General features: G+C 41.7%; 1 protein-coding gene across 2 annotated transcripts in view; it reads left to right on the forward strand.

Annotated features, from left to right (window-relative positions):
- LOC120042617 (YTH domain-containing protein 1-like) overlaps nt 1-18866 on the forward strand; it is a 44663-nt gene extending 25797 nt beyond the window's left edge. The window contains exons 10-15 of one of the 2 annotated variants that reach the window (XM_038987432.1): nt 5361-5440; nt 9531-9567; nt 9944-9986; nt 10474-10539; nt 17180-17368; nt 17853-18866. In XM_038987432.1, coding sequence (XP_038843360.1) covers nt 5361-5440; nt 9531-9567; nt 9944-9986; nt 10474-10539; nt 17180-17368; nt 17853-18062 — 625 coding nt within the window. In that variant the 3' untranslated portion in view covers nt 18063-18866. The remainder of the gene's footprint in view (nt 1-5360; nt 5441-9530; nt 9568-9943; nt 9987-10473; nt 10540-17179; nt 17369-17852) is intronic. The other variant, XM_038987433.1, reaches the window with a different exon arrangement.
- The last annotated feature ends 1659 nt before the right edge of the window (nt 18867-20525 follow it).

Genomic DNA, 20525 nt, shown 5'->3' on the forward strand with positions numbered 1-20525 from the left:
CTGGGATGTTGTGCTGTATCTATGATGTTATAGGACTACTGGGATGTTGTGTTGTATCTATGATGTTATAGGACTACTGGGATGTTGTGCTGTATCTATGATGTTATAGGACTACTAGGATGTTGTGTTGTATCTATGATGTTATAGGACTACTGGGATGTTGTGCTGTATCTATGATGTTATAGGACTACTGGGATGTTGTGTTGTATCTATGATGTTATAGGACTACTGGGATGTTGTGCTGTATCTATGATGTTATAGGACTACTAGGATGTTGTGTTGTATCTATGATGTTATAGGACTACTAGGATGTTGTGTTGTATCTGTTATAGGACTACTAGGATGTTGTGCTGTATCTATGATGTTATAGGACTACTGGGATGTTGTGTTGTATCTGTTATAGGACTACTAGGATGTTGTGCTCTATCTGTTATAGGGCTACTGGGATGTTGTGTTGTATCTATGATGTTATAGGACTACTGGGATGTTGTGTTGTATCTATGATGTTATAGGACTACTGGGATGTTGTGTTGTATCTGTTATAGGACTACTAGGATGTTGTGCTCTATCTGTTATAGGACTACTGGGATGTTGTGTTGTATCTGTTATAGGACTACTGGGATGTTGTGCTGTATCTATGATGTTATAGGACTACTGGGATGTTGTGTTGTATCTGTTATAGGGCTACTGGGATGTTGTGTTGTATCTGTTATAGGGCTACTGGGATGTTGTGCTGTATCTATGATGTTATAGGACTACTGGGATGTTGTGCTGTATCTATGATGTTATAGGGCTACTGGGATGTTGTGTTGTATCTGTTATAGGACTACTGGGATGTTGTGCTGTATCTATGATGTTATAGGTCTACTGGGATGTTGTGCTGTATCTGTTATAGGACTACTGGGATGTTGTGCTGTATCTATGATGTTATAGGACTACTGGGATGTTGTGCTGTATCTATGATGTTATAGGACTACTGGGATGTTGTGCTGTATCTATGATGTTATAGGACTACTGGGATGTTGTGTTGTATCTATGATGTTATAGGACTACTGGGATGTTGTGCTCTATCTGTTATAGGACTACTAGGATGTTGTGTTGTATCTATGATGTTATAGGACTACTGGGATGTTGTGCTGTATCTATGATGTTATAGGACTACTGGGATGTTGTGCTGTATCTATGATGTTATAGGACTACTGGGATGTTGTGCTGTATCTATGATGTTATAGGACTACTGGGATGTTGTGCTGTATCTATGATGTTATAGGACTACTGGGATGTTGTGCTGTATCTATGATGTTATAGGACTACTGGGATGTTGTGCTCTATCTGTTATAGGACTACTAGGATGTTGTGTTGTATCTATGATGTTATAGGACTACTAGGATGTTGTGTTGTATCTATGATGTTATAGGACTACTGGGATGTTGTGTTGTATCTGTTATAGGACTACTAGGATGTTGTGTTGTATCTATGATGTTATAGGACTACTGGGATGTTGTGTTGTATCTATGATGTTATAGGACTACTGGGATGTTGTGCTGTATCTGTTATAGGACTACTAGGATGTTGTGCTGTATCTGTTATAGGACTACTGGGATGTTGTGTTGTATCTATGATGTTATAGGGCTACTGGGATGTTGTGCTGTATCTATGATGTTATAGGACTACTGGGATGTGTTGTATCTATGATGTTATAGGACTACTGGGATGTTGTGCTGTATCTATGATGTTATAGGGCTACTAGGATGTTGTGCTGTATCTATGATGTTATAGGACTACTGGGATGTTGTGCTGTATCTGTTATAGGACTACTAGGATGTTGTGCTTTATCTGTTATAGGACTACTGGGATGTTGTGTTGTATCTATGATGTTATAGGACTACTGGGATGTTGTGCTGTATCTGTTATAGGACTACTGGGATGTTGTGCTGTATCTGTTATAGGACTACTAGGATGTTGTGTTGTATCTATGATGTTATAGGACTACTGGGATGGTGTGCTGTATCTGTTATAGGGCTACTGGGATGTTGTGCTGTATCTATGATGTTATAGGACTACTGGGATGTTGTGCTGTATCTGTTATAGGACTACTGGGATGTTGTGTTGTATCTATGATGTTATAGGACTACTGGGATGTTGTGTTGTATCTGTTATAGGACTACTGGGATGTTGTGTTGTATCTGTTATAGGACTACTAGGATGTTGTGTTGTATCTATGATGTTATAGGACTACTGGGATGTTGTGCTGTATCTATGATGTTATAGGTCTACTGGGATGTTGTGCTGTATCTGTTATAGGACTACTGGGATGTTGTGTTGTATCTATGATGTTATAGGACTACTGGGATGTTGTGTTGTATCTGTTATAGGACTACTGGGATGTTGTGTTGTATCTGTTATAGGACTACTAGGATGTTGTGTTGTATCTATGATGTTATCGGACTACTAGGATGTTGTGTTGTATCTGTTATAGGACTACTGGGATGTTGTGTTGTATCTGTTATAGGACTACTGGGATGTTGTGTTGTATCTGTTATAGGACTACTAGGATGTTGTGTTGTATCTATGATGTTATAGGACTACTGGGATGTTGTATTGTATCTATGATGTTATAGGACTACTGGGATGTTGTGCTGTATCTATGATGTTATAGGACTACTAGGATGTTGTGTTGTATCTATGATGTTATAGGACTACTGGGATGTTGTGCTGTATCTGTTATAGGACTACTGGGATGTTGTGCTGTATCTGTTATAGGTCTACTAGGATGTTGTGTTGTATCTGTTATAGGACTACTGGGATGTTGTGTTGTATCTATGATGTTATAGGACTACTGGGATGTTGTGTTGTATCTATGATGTTATAGGACTACTAGGATGTTGTGCTGTATCTGTTATAGGACTACTGGGATGTTGTGCTGTATCTGTTATAGGACTACTAGGATGTTGTGTTGTATCTATGATGTTATAGGACTACTGGGATGTTGTGCTGTATCTGTTATAGGACTACTGGGATGTTGTGTTGTATCTATGATGTTATAGGACTACTGGGATGTTGTGTTGTATCTATGATGTTATAGGGCTACTAGGATGTTGTGTTGTATCTATGATGTTATAGGACTACTGGGATGTTGTGCTCTATCTGTTATAGGACTACTGGGATGTTGTGTTGTATCTATGATGTTATAGGTCTACTGGGATGTTGTGCTGTATCTGTTATAGGACTACTGGGATGTTGTGCTGTATCTGTTATAGGACTACTAGGATGTTGTGCTGTATCTATGATGTTATAGGACTACTGGGATGTTGTGCTGTATCTGTTATAGGACTACTGGGATGTTGTGCTGTATCTATGATGTTATAGGACTACTGGGATGTTGTGCTGTATCTATGATGTTATAGGGCTACTGGGATGTTGTGCTGTATCTATGATGTTATAGGACTACTAGGATGTTGTGCTGTATCTATGATGTTATAGGACTACTGGGATGTTGTGTTGTATCTGTTATAGGACTACTGGGATGTTGTGCTCTATCTGTTATAGGACTACTAGGATGTTGTGTTGTATCTATGATGTTATAGGACTACTAGGATGTTGTGCTGTATCTATGATGTTATAGGACTACTGGGATGTGTTGTATCTATGATGTTATAGGACTACTGGGATGTTGTGTTGTATCTATGATGTTATAGGACTACTAGGATGTTGTGTTGTATCTGTTATAGGACTACTGGGATGTTGTGCTCTATCTGTTATAGGGCTACTGGGATGTTGTGCTGTATCTATGATGTTATAGGACTACTGGGATGTTGTGCTCTATCTGTTATAGGGCTACTGGGATGTTGTGCTGTATCTATGATGTTATAGGACTACTAGGATGTTGTGTTGTATCTGTTATAGGACTACTAGGATGTTGTGCTGTATCTATGATGTTATAGGACTACTGGGATGTTGTGTTGTATCTATGATGTTATAGGACTACTGGGATGTTGTGCTGTATCTATGATGTTATAGGACTACTGGGATGTTGTGTTGTATCTATGATGTTATAGGACTACTGGGATGTTGTGCTGTATCTGTTATAGGACTACTAGGATGTTGTGTTGTATCTATGATGTTATAGGACTACTGGGATGTTGTGTTGTATCTATGATGTTATAGGTCTACTAGGATGTTGTGCTGTATCTATGATGTTATAGGACTACTGGGATGTTGTGTTGTATCTATGATGTTATAGGACTACTGGGATGTTGTGTTGTATCTATGATGTTATAGGACTACTGGGATGTTGTGTTGTATCTATGATGTTATAGGTCTACTAGGATGTTGTGCTGTATCTATGATGTTATAGGACTACTGGGATGTTGTGTTGTATCTATGATGTTATAGGACTACTGGGATGTTGTGTTGTATCTATGATGTTATAGGTCTACTAGGATGTTGTGTTGTATCTATGATGTTATAGGACTACTGGGATGTTGTGTTGTATCTATGATGTTATAGGACTACTGGGATGTTGTGCTGTATCTATGATGTTATAGGACTACTGGGATGTTGTGTTGTATCTATGATGTTATAGGACTACTGGGATGTTGTGTTGTATCTATGATGTTATAGGACTACTGGGATGTTGTGCTCTATCTGTTATAGGGCTACTGGGATGTTGTGCTGTATCTATGATGTTATAGGTCTACTAGGATGTTGTGTTGTATCTATGATGTTATAGGACTACTGGGATGTTGTGCTGTATCTGTTATAGGACTACTAGGATGTTGTGTTGTATCTGTTATAGGACTACTGGGATGTTGTGCTGTATCTATGATGTTATAGGTCTACTGGGATGTTGTGCTGTATCTGTTATAGGACTACTGGGATGTTGTGTTGTATCTATGATGTTATAGGACTACTGGGATGTTGTGCTGTATCTGTTATAGGACTACTGGGATGTTGTGCTGTATCTGTTATAGGACTACTAGGATGTTGTGTTGTATCTATGATGTTATAGGTCTACTGGGATGTTGTGTTGTATCTGTTATAGGACTACTGGGATGTTGTGCTGTATCTATGATGTTATAGGACTACTGGGATGTTGTGTTGTATCTATGATGTTATAGGACTACTGGGATGTTGTGCTGTATCTGTTATAGGACTACTAGGATGTTGTGTTGTATCTGTTATAGGACTACTGGGATGTTGTGTTGTATCTATGATGTTATAGGTCTACTGGGATGTTGTGCTCTATCTGTTATAGGACTACTGGGATGTTGTGCTGTATCTATGATGTTATAGGTCTACTGGGATGTTGTGCTTTATCTTGTGTATCCTTGTCTCAATTGTTTGCCTAATTCATGTAGGGGTCGGCCAGAGGAAAATGCCATTCACAACAGGAAACGCCCGAGGATTGATTATCCAGCAGAGTTCCCACAGAGACCAGGTTACTATTACTACCATATGAATTGGTACAGTATGAAAATGAATTGTGTCCCTAATGACACCCTATTCCCTACATAGTGCACTACTTTAGACCAGAGCCCTATGGAACCCTATTCCCTATATAGTGCACTACTTTAGACCAGAGCCCTATGGAACCCTATTCCCTACATAGTGCACTACTTTAGACCAGAGCCCTATGGAACCCTATTCCCTACATAGTGCACTACTTTAGACCAGAGCCCTATGGAACCCTATTCCCTATATAGTGCACTACTTTAGACCAGAGCCCTATGGAACCCTATTCCCTATATAGTGCACTACTTTTGACCTGCGCCCGCCCACCATTTTGAGCACATAACTACTTATTGTATTGGTACAGTATGTTGTTTATTATAAGGACAGGAAATACCAACCCGATGGTCAGCCATCCGCAGTAGATCGCCTGCTGTGTTAGGAACAAACGATGGCGCGAGAACATGTGGAGTCGTCACGGGCCTCATTTATCAAACGTGTCAACATTCATTATTAAATTCTGCCGCACCTGGAGATTTTACGATTTGTGTGCGGCGTAAATTATTGGGGATTTATTTAACTGTCGCACACGACATAAATAAGCATGTTTTCATCGATAAATCAGAGCCGTATTTGTGAGGGCGTGAACGAGCACTACACAACCCTGCCTGAAGCTCTCCACATCCTGTCGTAACAGAAACTGGGTAACAGAAACATCCAGTCACCTTCTATGGTAACAACACCCTCCATTCTCCTTCTATGGTAACTGAAACGCCCTCCATTCACCTTCTATGGTAACTGAAACGCCCTCCATTCACCTTCTATGGTAACTGAAACGCCCTCCATTCACCTTCTATGGTAACTGAAACACCCCCTCCATTCACCTTCTATGGTAACTGAAACGCCCTCCATTCACCTTCTATGGTAACTGAAACGCCCTCCATTCACCTTCTATGGTAACTGAAACGCCCTCCATTCACCTTCTATGGTAACTGAAACGCCCTCCATTCACCTTCTATGGTAACTGAAACGCCCTCCATTCACCTTCTATGGTAACTAAAACGCCCTCCATTCACCTTCTATGGTAACTAAAACGCCCTCTATTCACCTTATATGGTAACTGAAACGCCCTCTATTCACCTTATATGGTAACCGAAACGCCTCCATTCACCTTATATGGTAACCAAAACGCCCTCCATTCACCTTATATGGTAACCAAAACGCCCTCCATTCACCTTATATGGTAACCAAAACGCCCTCCATTCACCTTATATGGTAACCAAAACGCCCTCCATTCACCTTATATGGTAACCAAAACGCCCTCCATTCACCTTATATGGTAACCAAAACGCCTCCATTCACCTTATATGGTAACCAAAACGCCTCCATTCACCTTATATGGTAACCAAAACGCCTCCATTCACCTTATATGGTAACCAAAACGCCCTCTATTCACCTTATATGGTAACCAAAACGCCTCCATTCACCTTATATGGTAACCAAAACGCCCTCTATTCACCTTATACGGTAACCAAAACGCCCTCCATTCACCTTATATGGTAACCAAAACGCCTCCATTCACCTTATATGGTAACCAAAACGCCTCCATTCACCTTATATGGTAACCAAAACGCCCTCTATTCACCTTATATGGTAACCAAAACGCCTCCATTCACCTTATATGGTAACCAAAACGCCTCCATTCACCTTATATGGTAACCAAAACGCCTCCATTCACCTTATATGGTAACCAAAACGCCTCCATTCACCTTATATGGTAACCAAAACGCCTCCATTCACCTTATATGGTAACCAAAACACCCTCCATTCACCTTATATGGTAACCAAAACGCCTCCATTCTCCTTCTATGGTAACTGAAACACCCTCCATTCTCCTTCTATGGTAACTGAAACACCCTCCATTCTCCTTCTATGGTAACTGAAACACCCTCCATTCTCCTTCTATGGTAACTGAAACACCCTCCATTCTCCTTCTATGGTAACTGAAACACCCTCCATTCTCCTTCTATGGTAACTAAAACACCCTCCATTCTCCTTCTATGGTAACTGAAACACCCTCCATTCTCCTTCTATGGTAACTGAAACACCCTCCATTCTCCTTCTATGGTAACTGAAACACCCTCCATTCTCCTTCTATGGTAACTAAAACACCCTCCATTCACCTTCTATGGTAACTAAAACACCCTCCATTCTCCTTCTATGGTAACTAAAACACCCTCCATTCTCCTTCTATGGTAACTAAAACACCCTCCATTCACCTTCTATGGTAACTGAAACACCCTCCATTCTCCTTCTATGGTAACTGAAACACCCTCCATTCTCCTTCTATGGTAACTGAAACACCCTCCATTCTCCTTCTATGGTAACTGAAACACCCTCCATTCTCCTTCTATGGTAACTAAAACACCCTCCATTCACCTTCTATGGTAACTAAAACACCCTCCATTCTCCTTCTATGGTAACTAAAACACCCTCCATTCTCCTTCTATGGTAACTGAAACACCCTCCATTCTCCTTCTATGGTAACTGAAACACCCTCCATTCTCCTTCTATGGTAACTAAAACACCCTCCATTCACCTTCTATGGTAACTGAAACACCCTCCATTCACCTTCTATGGTAACTGAAACACCCTCCATTCTCCTTCTATGGTAACTAAAACACCCTCCATTCACCTTCTATGGTAACTAAAACACCCTCCATTCTCCTTCTATGGTAACTAAAACACCCTCCATTCTCCTTCTATGGTAACTGAAACACCCTCCATTCTCCTGCTATGGTAACTAAAACACCCTCCATTCTCCTTCTATGGTAACTAAAACGGCCTCATTTGCTGTACGATTTGGAGATGTCGGAAGTGGGCCGTGATAGTTCAGATAAGAAAGTGCGGTGGAAAATGCCATTTCTGTAGAGCTGTGGGCAGAATGTTGTAGTGTTTGTAAATGATTCTGTTCAAACCCTCTTTTTAAAGTAAATGCTATAGGCCACGCTGGTGAAAAATAACAATGATTGTTCAATATTTCGTTTATCAATTGATGTTTCTATGGCCTGCCTTGGTTTAGGCTCTGAGATCAATAGATTGTGTTTCTACGTCCTGCCATTATTATAATTCTGGTGCGTCGAAACACCTGTTTTGTGATTTGCGTGGAGATACGCACGCTTTCCCGTCAACTTAAAAAATAAAAATAAAAATTTGCGACCTTTGTGGGGAAGAAATGGTGCACGCAAGGTTCAGAGTATTTCTTGTGTGTGCGCACACCTTGATAAATGTGGCGCCAGGAAATAAACAGAAAAACGATGGCCGATGTTCTGCGGTCGGAGGTGATTTAGACGGCCACCTCGATGTTCTGCGGTCGGAGGTGATTTAGACGGCCACCTCGATGTTCTGCGGTCGGAGGTGATTTAGACGGCCACCTGCTGCGGATCGGCCCAGCGTCGGTGTTGGTCTGTCTGGTCCTTTTTTATTGGGAACAGTATCTGAATGATAGAATGTGCTGTTGGAAACCTACTCGGGAGTTTCAAATGAAAGGTCATTGGATCCAGTCATACAACCATATGGACAAAAAGGTCGAAGCCCAATCCAGATGAACGATGTCTACTGTTACTATGGGTTACTATGTTACTATGGGTTACTATGTTACTATGGGTTACTGTGTTACTATGGGTTACTGTGTTACTATGGGTTACTGTGTTACTATGGGTTACTGTGTTACTATGGGTTACTATGTTACTATGGGTTACTGTAGGTGCAAGGGACTGCTGTCTGAATTGCACTTCATATGACCTATGACCTAATGGTATTGTAATTTATTCCACTCTTTGGGATGGTATTGTTATTAATCAGAGTAGGGTTTATATCGCACAATGTTATGTAGTATATTATCTATTCTTTTAAAGTGGGTGTTCAAAAGTACTGATTTCAAGATCTTATTGCCTACTGGTATGTGACTAATATCAGGACCAAACGTTTAGGAAACCAGAGCTAGTGTATCTTTGTAGATAGAGAGGTGTTACATAACTCGCCAGTCAGAGTAAATCGGCTTTTCTCTCTTCGTACAGGCTTTACACCGGACCCTCGTAACCCTCCAGTTGACCGGTAAGTACCTCGCAACAGACTCACCCTTGACCCCAAATCTAAACCCTCTAGCCCATAGGCACTTGTGTAGCTTGGAGAGGATTGGGTAAGCAATACAGTAAACCTTTCACCTGGCCTATCAAAAGGGCAAGACAAAGCTGGCACCATATTGCGTCCATCAATCCAAGCCTCTTAGTGCTCCACAAGTGACAAGTGGTCGATTTAGGACACATGGTTCCTCTCCACCAATCATTCCCAAGCCTTCCTCTCTCCACCAATCATTTCCTTGCCCTTCCTCTCTCCACCAATCCTTTCCTTGCCCTTCCTCTCTCCGCCAATCCTTCCCAACCCCTTGCCCTCCCCCAACCAATAATCAGTAAGTTCATTTTTCTCTAAGGCGGGTCCCCACTGGAGTAAGAAGAGATGTTTTTCTCAATGGGGTGAGTTCAGGGATACCCTGCTATTGATTTCAATTATGTATTAAACTGTCATCGATATGAATATGATCCCCAGTTCTATTGATAGTAACATGATGTGGTTAATATGATCCCCAGTTCTATTGATAGTAACATGATGTGGTTATTAATATGATCCCCAGTTCTATTGATAGTAACATGATGTGGTTATTAATATGATCCCCAGTTCTATTGATAGTAACATGATGTGGTTATTAATATGATCCCCAGTTCTATTGATAGTAACATGTGGTTAATATGATCCCCAGTTCTATTGATAGTAACATGATGTGGTTATTAATATGATCCCCAGTTCTATTGATAGTAACATGATGTGGTTATTAATATGATCCCCAGTTCTATTGATAGTAACATGTGGTTAATATGATCCCCAGTTCTATTGATAGTAACGTGGTTAATTTGATCCCCAGTTCTATTGATAGTAACATGATGTGGTTAATTTGATCCCCAGTCCTACAACGATTACATGAGAGAGTTCCACCACACCATTGGTCAGCCTACTCCTTGGCAAGGAATGGTATGTTAACAATGATTTAGAATGTACATGTTACATGTTCTAGAATCTACAGCAGATGCCAAATGTTCTAGAATCTACAGCAGATGCCAAATGTTCTAGAATCTACAGCAGATGCCAAATGTTCTAGAATCTACAGCAGATGCCAAATGTTCTAGAATCTACAGCAGATGCCAAATGTTCTAGAATCTACAGCAGATGCCAAATGTTCTAGAATCGGTCCTTGACACCCCCCCCCCCCCGGAATCAGCTGTGTAGTCCTCGGGCAAAAACTAAAACGTGCAACTGTGGGGGGGGGGGGGTTGATTTTGGAAAAACCCTCATATAGGTGTCGCCATAGTCGAGAACCGATAGGAACGTCGACTGAATAATCTGCTTTCTACTATTTAGCGACAGGCAGGACCCATTTCTATAGAAGAAACCTAGTTTTATTGTCATCTTCTTAACTAATTCATCAATATGCTATCCAGATGCCCAGATATTTATGTAAGCAGGGACACACTCAATATGGACACCATCCAAAATACATATGCTTAAATCATCAGAATTGTTTTATGCTGTCTAGAGAACAACATATATACTGAAAAAATATATAAACACAACATGTAAAGTGTTGGTTTCATGAGCTGAAATGGAAGAACAAAGATTTTTTTGGTCCCGTGTGGCTCAGTTGGTAGAGCATGGCGCTTGCAACGCCAGGGTTGTGGGTTCAATTCCCACGGGGGGACCAGGGTTCAATTCCCACGGGGGGACCAGGATGAATATGTATGAACTTTCCAATTTTTGTAAGTCGCTCTGGATAAGAGCGTCTGCTAAATGACTTAAATGTAAATGTTTTCCAAACACACAAAAAGCTTATTTCTCTCAGATTCTGTGTAAAAAAAAAAATTATATCCCTGTTTGTGAGCATTTCTCCTTTGCCAAGATAATCCATCCACCTGACAGGTGTGGCATATCAAGAAACTGATTAAACAGCATGATCATCACACCTGCACCTTGTGCTGGGGACAATAAAAGGCCACTCGAAAATGTACACTGAAGTCTCAAGTTTTGAGGGAGTGTACAACTGGCATGCTAACTGCAGGAATGTCCACCAGAGCTGTTTTGCCAGAGAATTGAATGTGCATTTCTCTACCATAAGCCGCTCCCAACGTCGTTTTAGATAATTTGTCAGTAAGTCCAACCGGCCTCACAAACGCAGACCACTTGTAACCACGCCAGCCCAGGACCTCCACATCCGGCTTCTTCACCTGCGGGATCTTCTGAGACCAGCCACCTGGACAGCTGATGAAACTTTCTGCACAAACTGTCAGAAACCGTCTCAGGGAAGCTCATCTGCGTGCTCGTCATCCTCACCAGGGTCTTGACCTGACTGCAATTTGGCGTCTTGACCGACTTCAGTGGGCAAATATTCACCTTCGATGGCCAGTGGCACGTTGGAGAAGTGTGCTATTCACGGATGAATCCCGGTTTCAACTTTACCGGGCAGATGTCAGACACTATGTATGGCGTCATGTGGGCGAGCGGTTTGCTGACGTCAACGTTGTGAACAGAGTGCCCCATGGTGGGGTTATGGTATGGGCAGGCATAAGCTATTGACAATGAACATGCATTTTATCGATGGCATTTTGAATGCACAGAGATACCGTGACGAGCGCCTGAGGCCCATTGTCCTGCCATTCATTCGCCGCCATCACATCTTGTTTCACCATGAAAATGCAAGGCCCCATGTCGCAAGGATCTGAACACAATTCCTGGAAGCTGAAAATGTCCCAGTCCCATGGCCTACATACTCACCAGACATGTCACCCATTGAGCATGTTTGGGATGCTCTGGATCGAGGCGTACAACAGCGCGTTCCAGTTCCCGCCAATTCGCTCAGCTGTTGAAGAGGAGTGGAACAACATTCCACAGGCCACATTCAACAGCCTGATCAACTCTGTGCGAATGAGACAAAATGGTGGTCACACCAGATACTGACTGGTTTTCTGAGCCACGCCCCTACTTTTTTTTTTTTTTTTTTTTTTTTAAGGTATCTGTGACCAACAGATGCATATCTGTTTTCCCAGTCATGTGAAATCCATAGATTAGGGCCTAATTTATATAAATTGTCTGATTTCCTCAGTAAAATCTTAGATATTGTTGCATGTTGTGTTTTTATATAATTGTACCTGCATTCAATACAAATTTCAGGTCAGTTAAATGTTTCTGTAATACAATGAAGGCAGACTAGTTCAGATAAAGGCTGGACAACCATGGGGACAATAGCATACACAATACTATCATCAGCATACAAGTGCAGGTACAACAAATGTTTTAGACAAGTCGATATTGTGAATGTAAAAAAGTACAGGACCCAGAATCGACCCCTGCAGGACACCTTTCGTAATATCCAGGAAACCTGGCCTAATGGTTCTGTTCTAGGTAATCTTGTATCTATTCCAATTCAAGCCAACCCCATGGTATTTTCTAATAGATTACCTGTTGAACATGGCATGTTTATATTAGAGACTCCGTCTGATCTGAAATCAGCTGTGGGCTTGGACTGATTCATGTAAATGCCAAAGTTTGACTTAAAATATGGATTTTATAGTAATTCTCCTCAAACCAATGCAGACATTCTGGTTACAACTGAATCTTGGCTAAAGAAGTCTATGCCGGATTCTGTGTTTCTGACTTATGTTTTTAGATCTGATAGTTGGCAGAAGGGGGGCTGCCATATACAGTGCATTCAGGAACTATTAAAACCCCTCACGCTACACACAATACCCCATAATGACATCACGATACCCCATAACGACAAAGTGAAAACAAGTTTTTAGACATTTTTGCAAACGTATTCAAATTAGAAAAGTTACATTATTTACGTAAGTATTCAGACCCTTTGCTAATGAGACTCGAAATTGAGCTCAGGTGCATCCTGTTGCCATTGATCATCCTTAAGATGTTTCTACAACTTTATGAGAGTCCACCTGTGGTAAATTCAAATTGATTGGACATGATTTGGAAGCAGGATGCACCTGAGCAATCTGGGGAGAAGGGCCTTGGTCAGCGAGGTGACCAAGAACACAATGGTCAATCTGACAGAGCTTCAGAGTTACTCTGTAGAGATGGGAGAAACTTCCAAAAGGGCAACCATCTCTGCAGCACTCCACCAATCAGGCCTTTATGTTAGAGTGGCCAGACGGAAGCCACTCTTCAGTAAAAGGCAACATGACAGCCCGCTTGGAGTTTGCCAAAAGGCACCTGAAGACTCTGACCATGAGAAACAAGATTCTCTGGTCTGATGAAACCAAGACTGAACTATTTGGCCTGAATGCCATGCAACACGTCAGGAGGAAACCTGGCACCATCCCTACGGTGAAGCATGGTGGTGGCAGCATCATGTTGTGGGGATGTTATTCAGCAGAGGGGACTGGGAGACTAATCAGGATCGAGGTAAAACTGAACGGAGCAAAGTACAGACAGATCATTGATGAAAACCTGCCCCAGAGCGCTCAGGATCTCAGACTGGGACGAAGGTTCACCTTCCAACACGACAGTGACCCTAAGCACACAGCCAAGACAACGCAAGAGGGGCTTGGGGGCAAGTCTCTGAATGTCCTTCAGTGGCTCAGCCAGAGCCCGGACTTGAAACTGATGAACATCTCTGGAGTGACCTGAAAATAGCTGTGCAGCGACGCTCCCCATCCAACCTGACAGAGCTTTTTTTTAATGTTTCAATTTAGTCTTTATTTAACTAGGCAAGTCCGTTAAGAACAAATTCTTATTTACAATGACGGCCTACGCCGGCCAAACCCGTACGACACTGGGCCAATTGTGCGCTGCCCTACGGGACTCCCAATCACGGCCAGATGTGATAAAAGTGTGCCAAGCTTGTAGCGTCATACCCAAGAAGACTCGAGGCTGTAATTGCTGTCAAATGTGCTTCAACAAAGTACTGAGTAAAGAGTCTGAATACTTATGTGAATGTGATATTTCTGTTTTAATAAGTTAGCAAAAATTTAATTAAACAGTTTTTGCTTTGTCATCATGGTGTGTGGTGTGTAAATTGATGAGAAAACAAAATTTGGAAAAAGGCAAGGGGTCTGAATACTTTCCGTATGCACTGTAAATACAGAGCAATTTAAATGTTTCTGTATCCTTCACCACCTTTGTCCCAAAGCTATTTGAATGTCTAGTCCTAAATGTGGGACTTGGTAAAAATTCCCATCTGACGCTAGTGGGAATTTATCATACCACCCTGCATCCCACTGCAGGCTTACTTCTGAAGCTAAGCAGGGTTGGTCCCTGAATGGGAGACCAAATGCTGCTGGAAGTGGTGTTGGAGGGCCAGTAGGAGGCACCCTTTTCTCTGGTCTAATAAAATATCCCATTGCCCCAGGGCAGTGATTGGGGACATTGCCCTAAGTAGGGTGCTGTCTTTCAGATGGGACGTTAAACGGGTGTCCTGACTCTCTGTGGTCACTAAAGATCCCATGACACTTATCGTAAGAGTAGGGGTGTTAACCCCGGTGTCCTAGCTAAATTCCCAATCTGGCCCTCATACCATCACGGTCACCTAATCATACCCAGTTTACAATTGGCTCATCCATCCCCTTCCTCTCCCCTGTAACTATTCCCCAGGTCGTTGCTGTAAATGAGAATGTGTTCTCAGTCAACTTATAAAATATCGATCTCCCTCTGCCTTCATTATGTGCTTTCAGTAAATTGTCTGACGCTGATGTCTAACTATGCTCAATCTGATTGGCTGATAGTGTGTGATCTTCATCTAGATTGGTTGATGCCAGTATCTGATGGACTGAAAGATATTTGTACTGCGCTAAATCAAACTCTGCTGAGAACTAAACCAACTCGCCCCAACTTTTCACCCTGAAAAAGCTACTCTTTAGATATTATTACAACAAATTCCCCTCCAGAAGTTTACAGCCAATGGGGTATTTGCCAACGAGTTCAGTAACCATTGTCCCGTTTCCTGTATAAAAGATGTTAAACTGCCCTAAATCTCGCGTTATTACAAAGAGACATTTTTGGAATTTTAATGAGACACATTTTTTTGTCTGAGCTGGGGTGGTTGTGTCGACTCACTGACTCGGATCAGGCCCTTAATTGTTTTATTTCCCCGTTTAACTATGTTGCAGATAAACATGCACCATACAAAAGGCTAAAGGTAAAAGACTGATCTAATCCTCGGTTTACGCATGAATTGCCTGAGAAATTACAGGAAAGAAAAGCATCTTGGGCTAAGACTAGACGTACTGATTATACATCTGATTGGCAGTCTTTCGGACATTTGAGAAATAGATGTCCATCCCTGATTTTAAAAACAATATCAACATATTCCTTGAATTGTATATCAGAGAGTGGTGGTAATCCAGCCAACTTCTGGAAAGTGGTCAAATATTTGACTGCCTCTGGTCCCATACCAGACAAAATTTACATTTTGTGGTGCTTTTAAAACCATTTTTGCTTCAGCAGGCCACCTGTTTGAAATGATAGTCTCTGGAAATTAATCTCATTCCACTAGAGGGAGACATTTAGTCACCTCAGAACAGATTGTACAGAATGATGCACTAGCAGACTAACATATTTTATTTTCACTTCAACCACTTGATGTCTATGATGTACTAAGTGCTTTGGTACAGAGTGATGTTAATTAAACCATAGGTGATTCACTTCTAACTGCAGTATAAAACCACAGGAGCTGATTCACTTGATTCCTTCTAACTGCAGTATTAAACCATAGGAGCTGATTCACTTGATTCACTTCTAACTGCAGTACAGATTGATGTTAGTTAAACCATAGTAGCTGATTCACTTGATTCACTTCTAAATGCAGTATAAAACCATAGGAGCTGATTCACTTGATTCCTTCTAACTGCAGTACAGATTGATGTTAATTAAACCATAGGAGCTGATTCACTTGATTCCTTCTCACTGCAGCTCTCTGCTTCCACTTACTGCAGAACCACTGAGCTATATATTTTTTTTGACTTGACAATTGTTTCTGGTGATGTCCCTAAGATATGTCTTTCCCCTACATAAAGGACGAGATCCTTCTGACTTTGTTCATTTGGAATTTGGACGGTAGTTATCTTGCCTTTCCAAAGTTTTAGAATCTCTGGGCCAACTGTTGGTGTTTTTTCTAACTTCCTCTATTCGTAATGTGCACCAATCCGGTTTTAGACTTGGACATAGCAGTGTTTCAGCTGCTTGTTTCAGATCAGTGTCTGTCCTGTATAAACCTGTCAGCAACGGGTGTGGCTAAAGTAGCCCAATCCACTCATTTTTGAAGGGGTGTCCACATACTGCTGTGTGTGTGTGTATGTGTATATATATATATATGAGTGTTGATACATCTCTATCTAGTTTCATATATCTACATCTCTATGGTTTGATAAATCAAAAGTTAAAAAGGCAGCTAAACGAAAGACCTGATTGGTCGAAACAGGTTGCCGTATGCGACCTTCTGTAATATAATAGGCTGATCTGCTCCTAGCTTTTTTTTTTATACCTTTTTTTTTGTTGTGAATAGGTCACTGGAGTTTATCTGCATCACACTGGCCACTTTGTCTACCTGCCATTCAGGGGACTGTTTCCCACTGACCTCTAAATCCAATAAGATGCTCCTTTTCATCTGTAGGCACAGTACCCTGGGATGGAGCAGCCTCCTCACCACCCGTTCTACCAGCACCATCCTCCTCCTCCCCAGTCACATCCACCTTATGCTGGGCAACACCCTGTACCACACGAAGCCCGCTTCAGAGAACCTGTACCACACGACGCCCGCTTCAGAGAGAAGAGACTTGTCCGCTCTTTTAGCTCCAGCCTGGTAAAGCTTATTTCTGTCTGCTCTGATGTGATGATTACTTGTTTTAAAGAGGAAATTCATTAACACTTGGGAGGGCAGTGGAAGTTGATTAAAAAACGCAACAACAAATTTTTTTTACAAATGAAGGCTGAATTACTTTTGGTTTTTATCAATAAAGAAGCGCTTTTATCAACTTCCACTGAGTTGCTGGATATCCTCGTCACTTCAGTTTGCTCCTCATGCACCTTGTTTAGAGCGAGATAGTGTCAGTGTTCCCTTTTGTAGTGACCACTTGTTTTACCATACGACGAAACTGTGGAAATGTTTCATTTAGTTTACAATACAGCTGTTATAAGTCGTTTGCTCCACTGAGCTCCTACTTGATAGGTGTCCAGTGCCCAGCCTACCCTGTGCATTACCTATTCACATATCAAATGTTCGCTTCAATGTGTTAATATCCAGAGGGAGTATAACTAGTGAACACCACATCTCTCTCCCTCTTCAGCATGACTATGATATGCGAGTGGATGACTTCCTGAGACGGACCCAGGCTGTGGTGACCAGTCGCCGCAGCCGCCCACGGGAACGAGACAGGCAAAGGGAGCGAGAACGGCCCAGAGACGCCCGACGGGAGCGAGATCGCGGACGCGACCGGGAGAGAGACAGGATCAGGGACAGGGAGAAGGAGAAGGAGAGGGGGCGCTACAGGAGATAAATCAGGGGGACTAAATCAAACAGCAAGTCCTGCGGTACTTTCTTTTATCGCTTTTCCTTTATTTTTTTTTTTTTTTTAATATGCTGTACCTTTTTTCAAGTGATTGTGTACTCTTTTTATTTTTTAATGTTGTCAAGTCATCCGCTCATGTGTATCATGAATGCATTATAACTGAACAAAGGCAATAACAGGAGAAGGGGGTTTGGAGCGTCAAACTATTGCAGATGTGATGTTAGTTTGTGTTTTTGTTTTTTCCTTAGACCCAGACAGACAGTAATGACTTTAAATGTTTTTAATGCCATATTGTCTTTTATGTTGTTCATAATTGTACATGGTTCATATTAAGATCTTGCTACTTAAAGGGGTATAATTGAGTTGTACTGAATCTGTTGTAGCAAGTCCCTTTTTTTACTGGCCTTTTCGTTTCAAGCCATTTCATTTTTTTCTAGTGTTTTTGACTGGTCCAGAAGCAAAAAAAAAAAGAGCAATATTGTCTGTCTAGATCTTTATTTTCTGAAGTTTACATCCAGACTCTAATCAGTGCTGTAAGGCGATGAGAGATGTTTGCTTGGGGGGAGGGAAAAAGTACAATGTTTTTGAAGGTCTGTTTTGTACAACAAAAATACTGTGTATTTTACTACTGTCGTCAGTTGATAAGTAAAAGACTGGTCTGGATTGATTCACTTTATAGAAACTGTTTTTACTCAGAACTGAGTATATTTTTAAGGCATTCAAACCTTTATGAAACCAGTCATAACACCTTTGCGTGTTGAAGTATAATAAAAAGCTTTACATCACGTTGAACATCGGTCGTAATCAATGATTCGTATATACTGATAGGGGGCGCTGTGTCGAAGCCACCATTGTAAAACATCTATTTTTTTTGGCACATTTTATTTTACTACAGACACCTGTAAGAGTGTAAAGTGACCCCGTGCACATGTGCAGAAAGCCTATCGGTTAAGCGCGTTGGGGCAATAACCGAAATGTTGCTGGTTCGAATCCTCGACCGGGCAAGGTGGAAAAAATCTGCCGTTCTGCCCTTGAACAAGGCAGTTAACCCCCTCACAACTGCTCCCCTGGTACCGATGACGTGGATTAAGGCAGCCCCCCCCCCCCTCTGATTTAGAGGGGTTGGGTTAAATGCTGAAGACATTTCAATTAAACGCATTGTTGTGCAACTGACTAGGTGTCCCCTTTCTCTGTGTGACTGTGAGAAATAAGTTTTTGCGGTGCTGCTGGTGGCAACTTCATTTCGCCGAGTCAACCTTTTAAAGCAGCCTTAACGTATGGTTGTTAATGGTGGGTCGCGACCCTGTCGGAGGAAATGTATAATTTCATTTAATTACTGGAATTGATTTGGCCAAGTGCATCTGCGGTCTCTGCTCAGTTTGGCCGCTGTGTGAGAGGGAGATCACCCGTGTGCTTCGCGGTTCACCAGATCTTTTTTCTGCAGTTTTGTTGAAGAAGCAGCAGATGATGCCCTGTCAGCCACTGACTTGTCATTCCCACTCGCCATCGCTCACCGCTGTCATCAAATGGACTCATGCTATCCGCAACTTCTGACTGAGCTCAATTGTTATGAAACGCATATACAGGGATAGGTTTCTCTCTCTTTCATACAAACTTTAGAGAAATAACGAGGAGCGTGTTTTGTGCGCGGAAGTGCTTTTAACCTTTAGTAAGGAGTCTCTTAAAACGAACAAATTAATAAAACGACTCGTCCTGACCAAACATACAGCATGATGGTAAACCCAGGGATTTCTTTCAGAACAGGGCAAAATGCTTCAGGAAACAGTGCTTCGACTGTGGAAAAGTAAGTCAACTAGCAAGGCATTGTCATTTTATAACAGGTGATGATAAGCAGAAATAAGAGAGTACTATCTCTCATAGTAGGAAATGTGAGTTTCTCTTTCAAACAATCCCCTGGTCTTGTAAATTACACAGCTAATAGCTAACATTAGCCAAAGCAAGCTAGCTAGTTACTGATGGTGCAACCCATAGTAACAGTACAGATGGAAAAATGATCAGACCTGCTGTACATCTTACTGTAGAAATGATCTAACATGTGGCAGGAAAACCGTCCCCAGGCTGTACCGTTGACACTAGGCAAGATGGGGCCATGGATTCTGCCATCAGCATGACGCAACAGGAACTGGGATTTGTCTAACCAGGCAATGTCTTTCCACTCCTCAGTTGTCCAGTGTTGGTCCAGTGTTGGTGATGGTGCGCCCACTGGAGCCTCTTCTTCTTGTTTTTAGCTGATAGGAGTGTGAAACAGTGTGGTCGTCTCCTGCAATAGTCACTCGTTTTGTCCAGTCTAATGGAACAGTAACTGAATGCCTTGATGCCTGTCTGTCTGCTTTATATAACAAACCACATGACTCACTGTCTGCAGGAGTGAAACATTTTTGCGAACGGGTGGTGTACCTAATAAACTGACCACTGTGTGTATATAGGCCT

The sequence above is a fragment of the Salvelinus namaycush genome, unplaced genomic scaffold (assembly GCF_016432855.1).
Source record: "Salvelinus namaycush isolate Seneca unplaced genomic scaffold, SaNama_1.0 Scaffold73, whole genome shotgun sequence".
Lineage (NCBI taxonomy): Eukaryota > Metazoa > Chordata > Actinopteri > Salmoniformes > Salmonidae > Salvelinus > Salvelinus namaycush.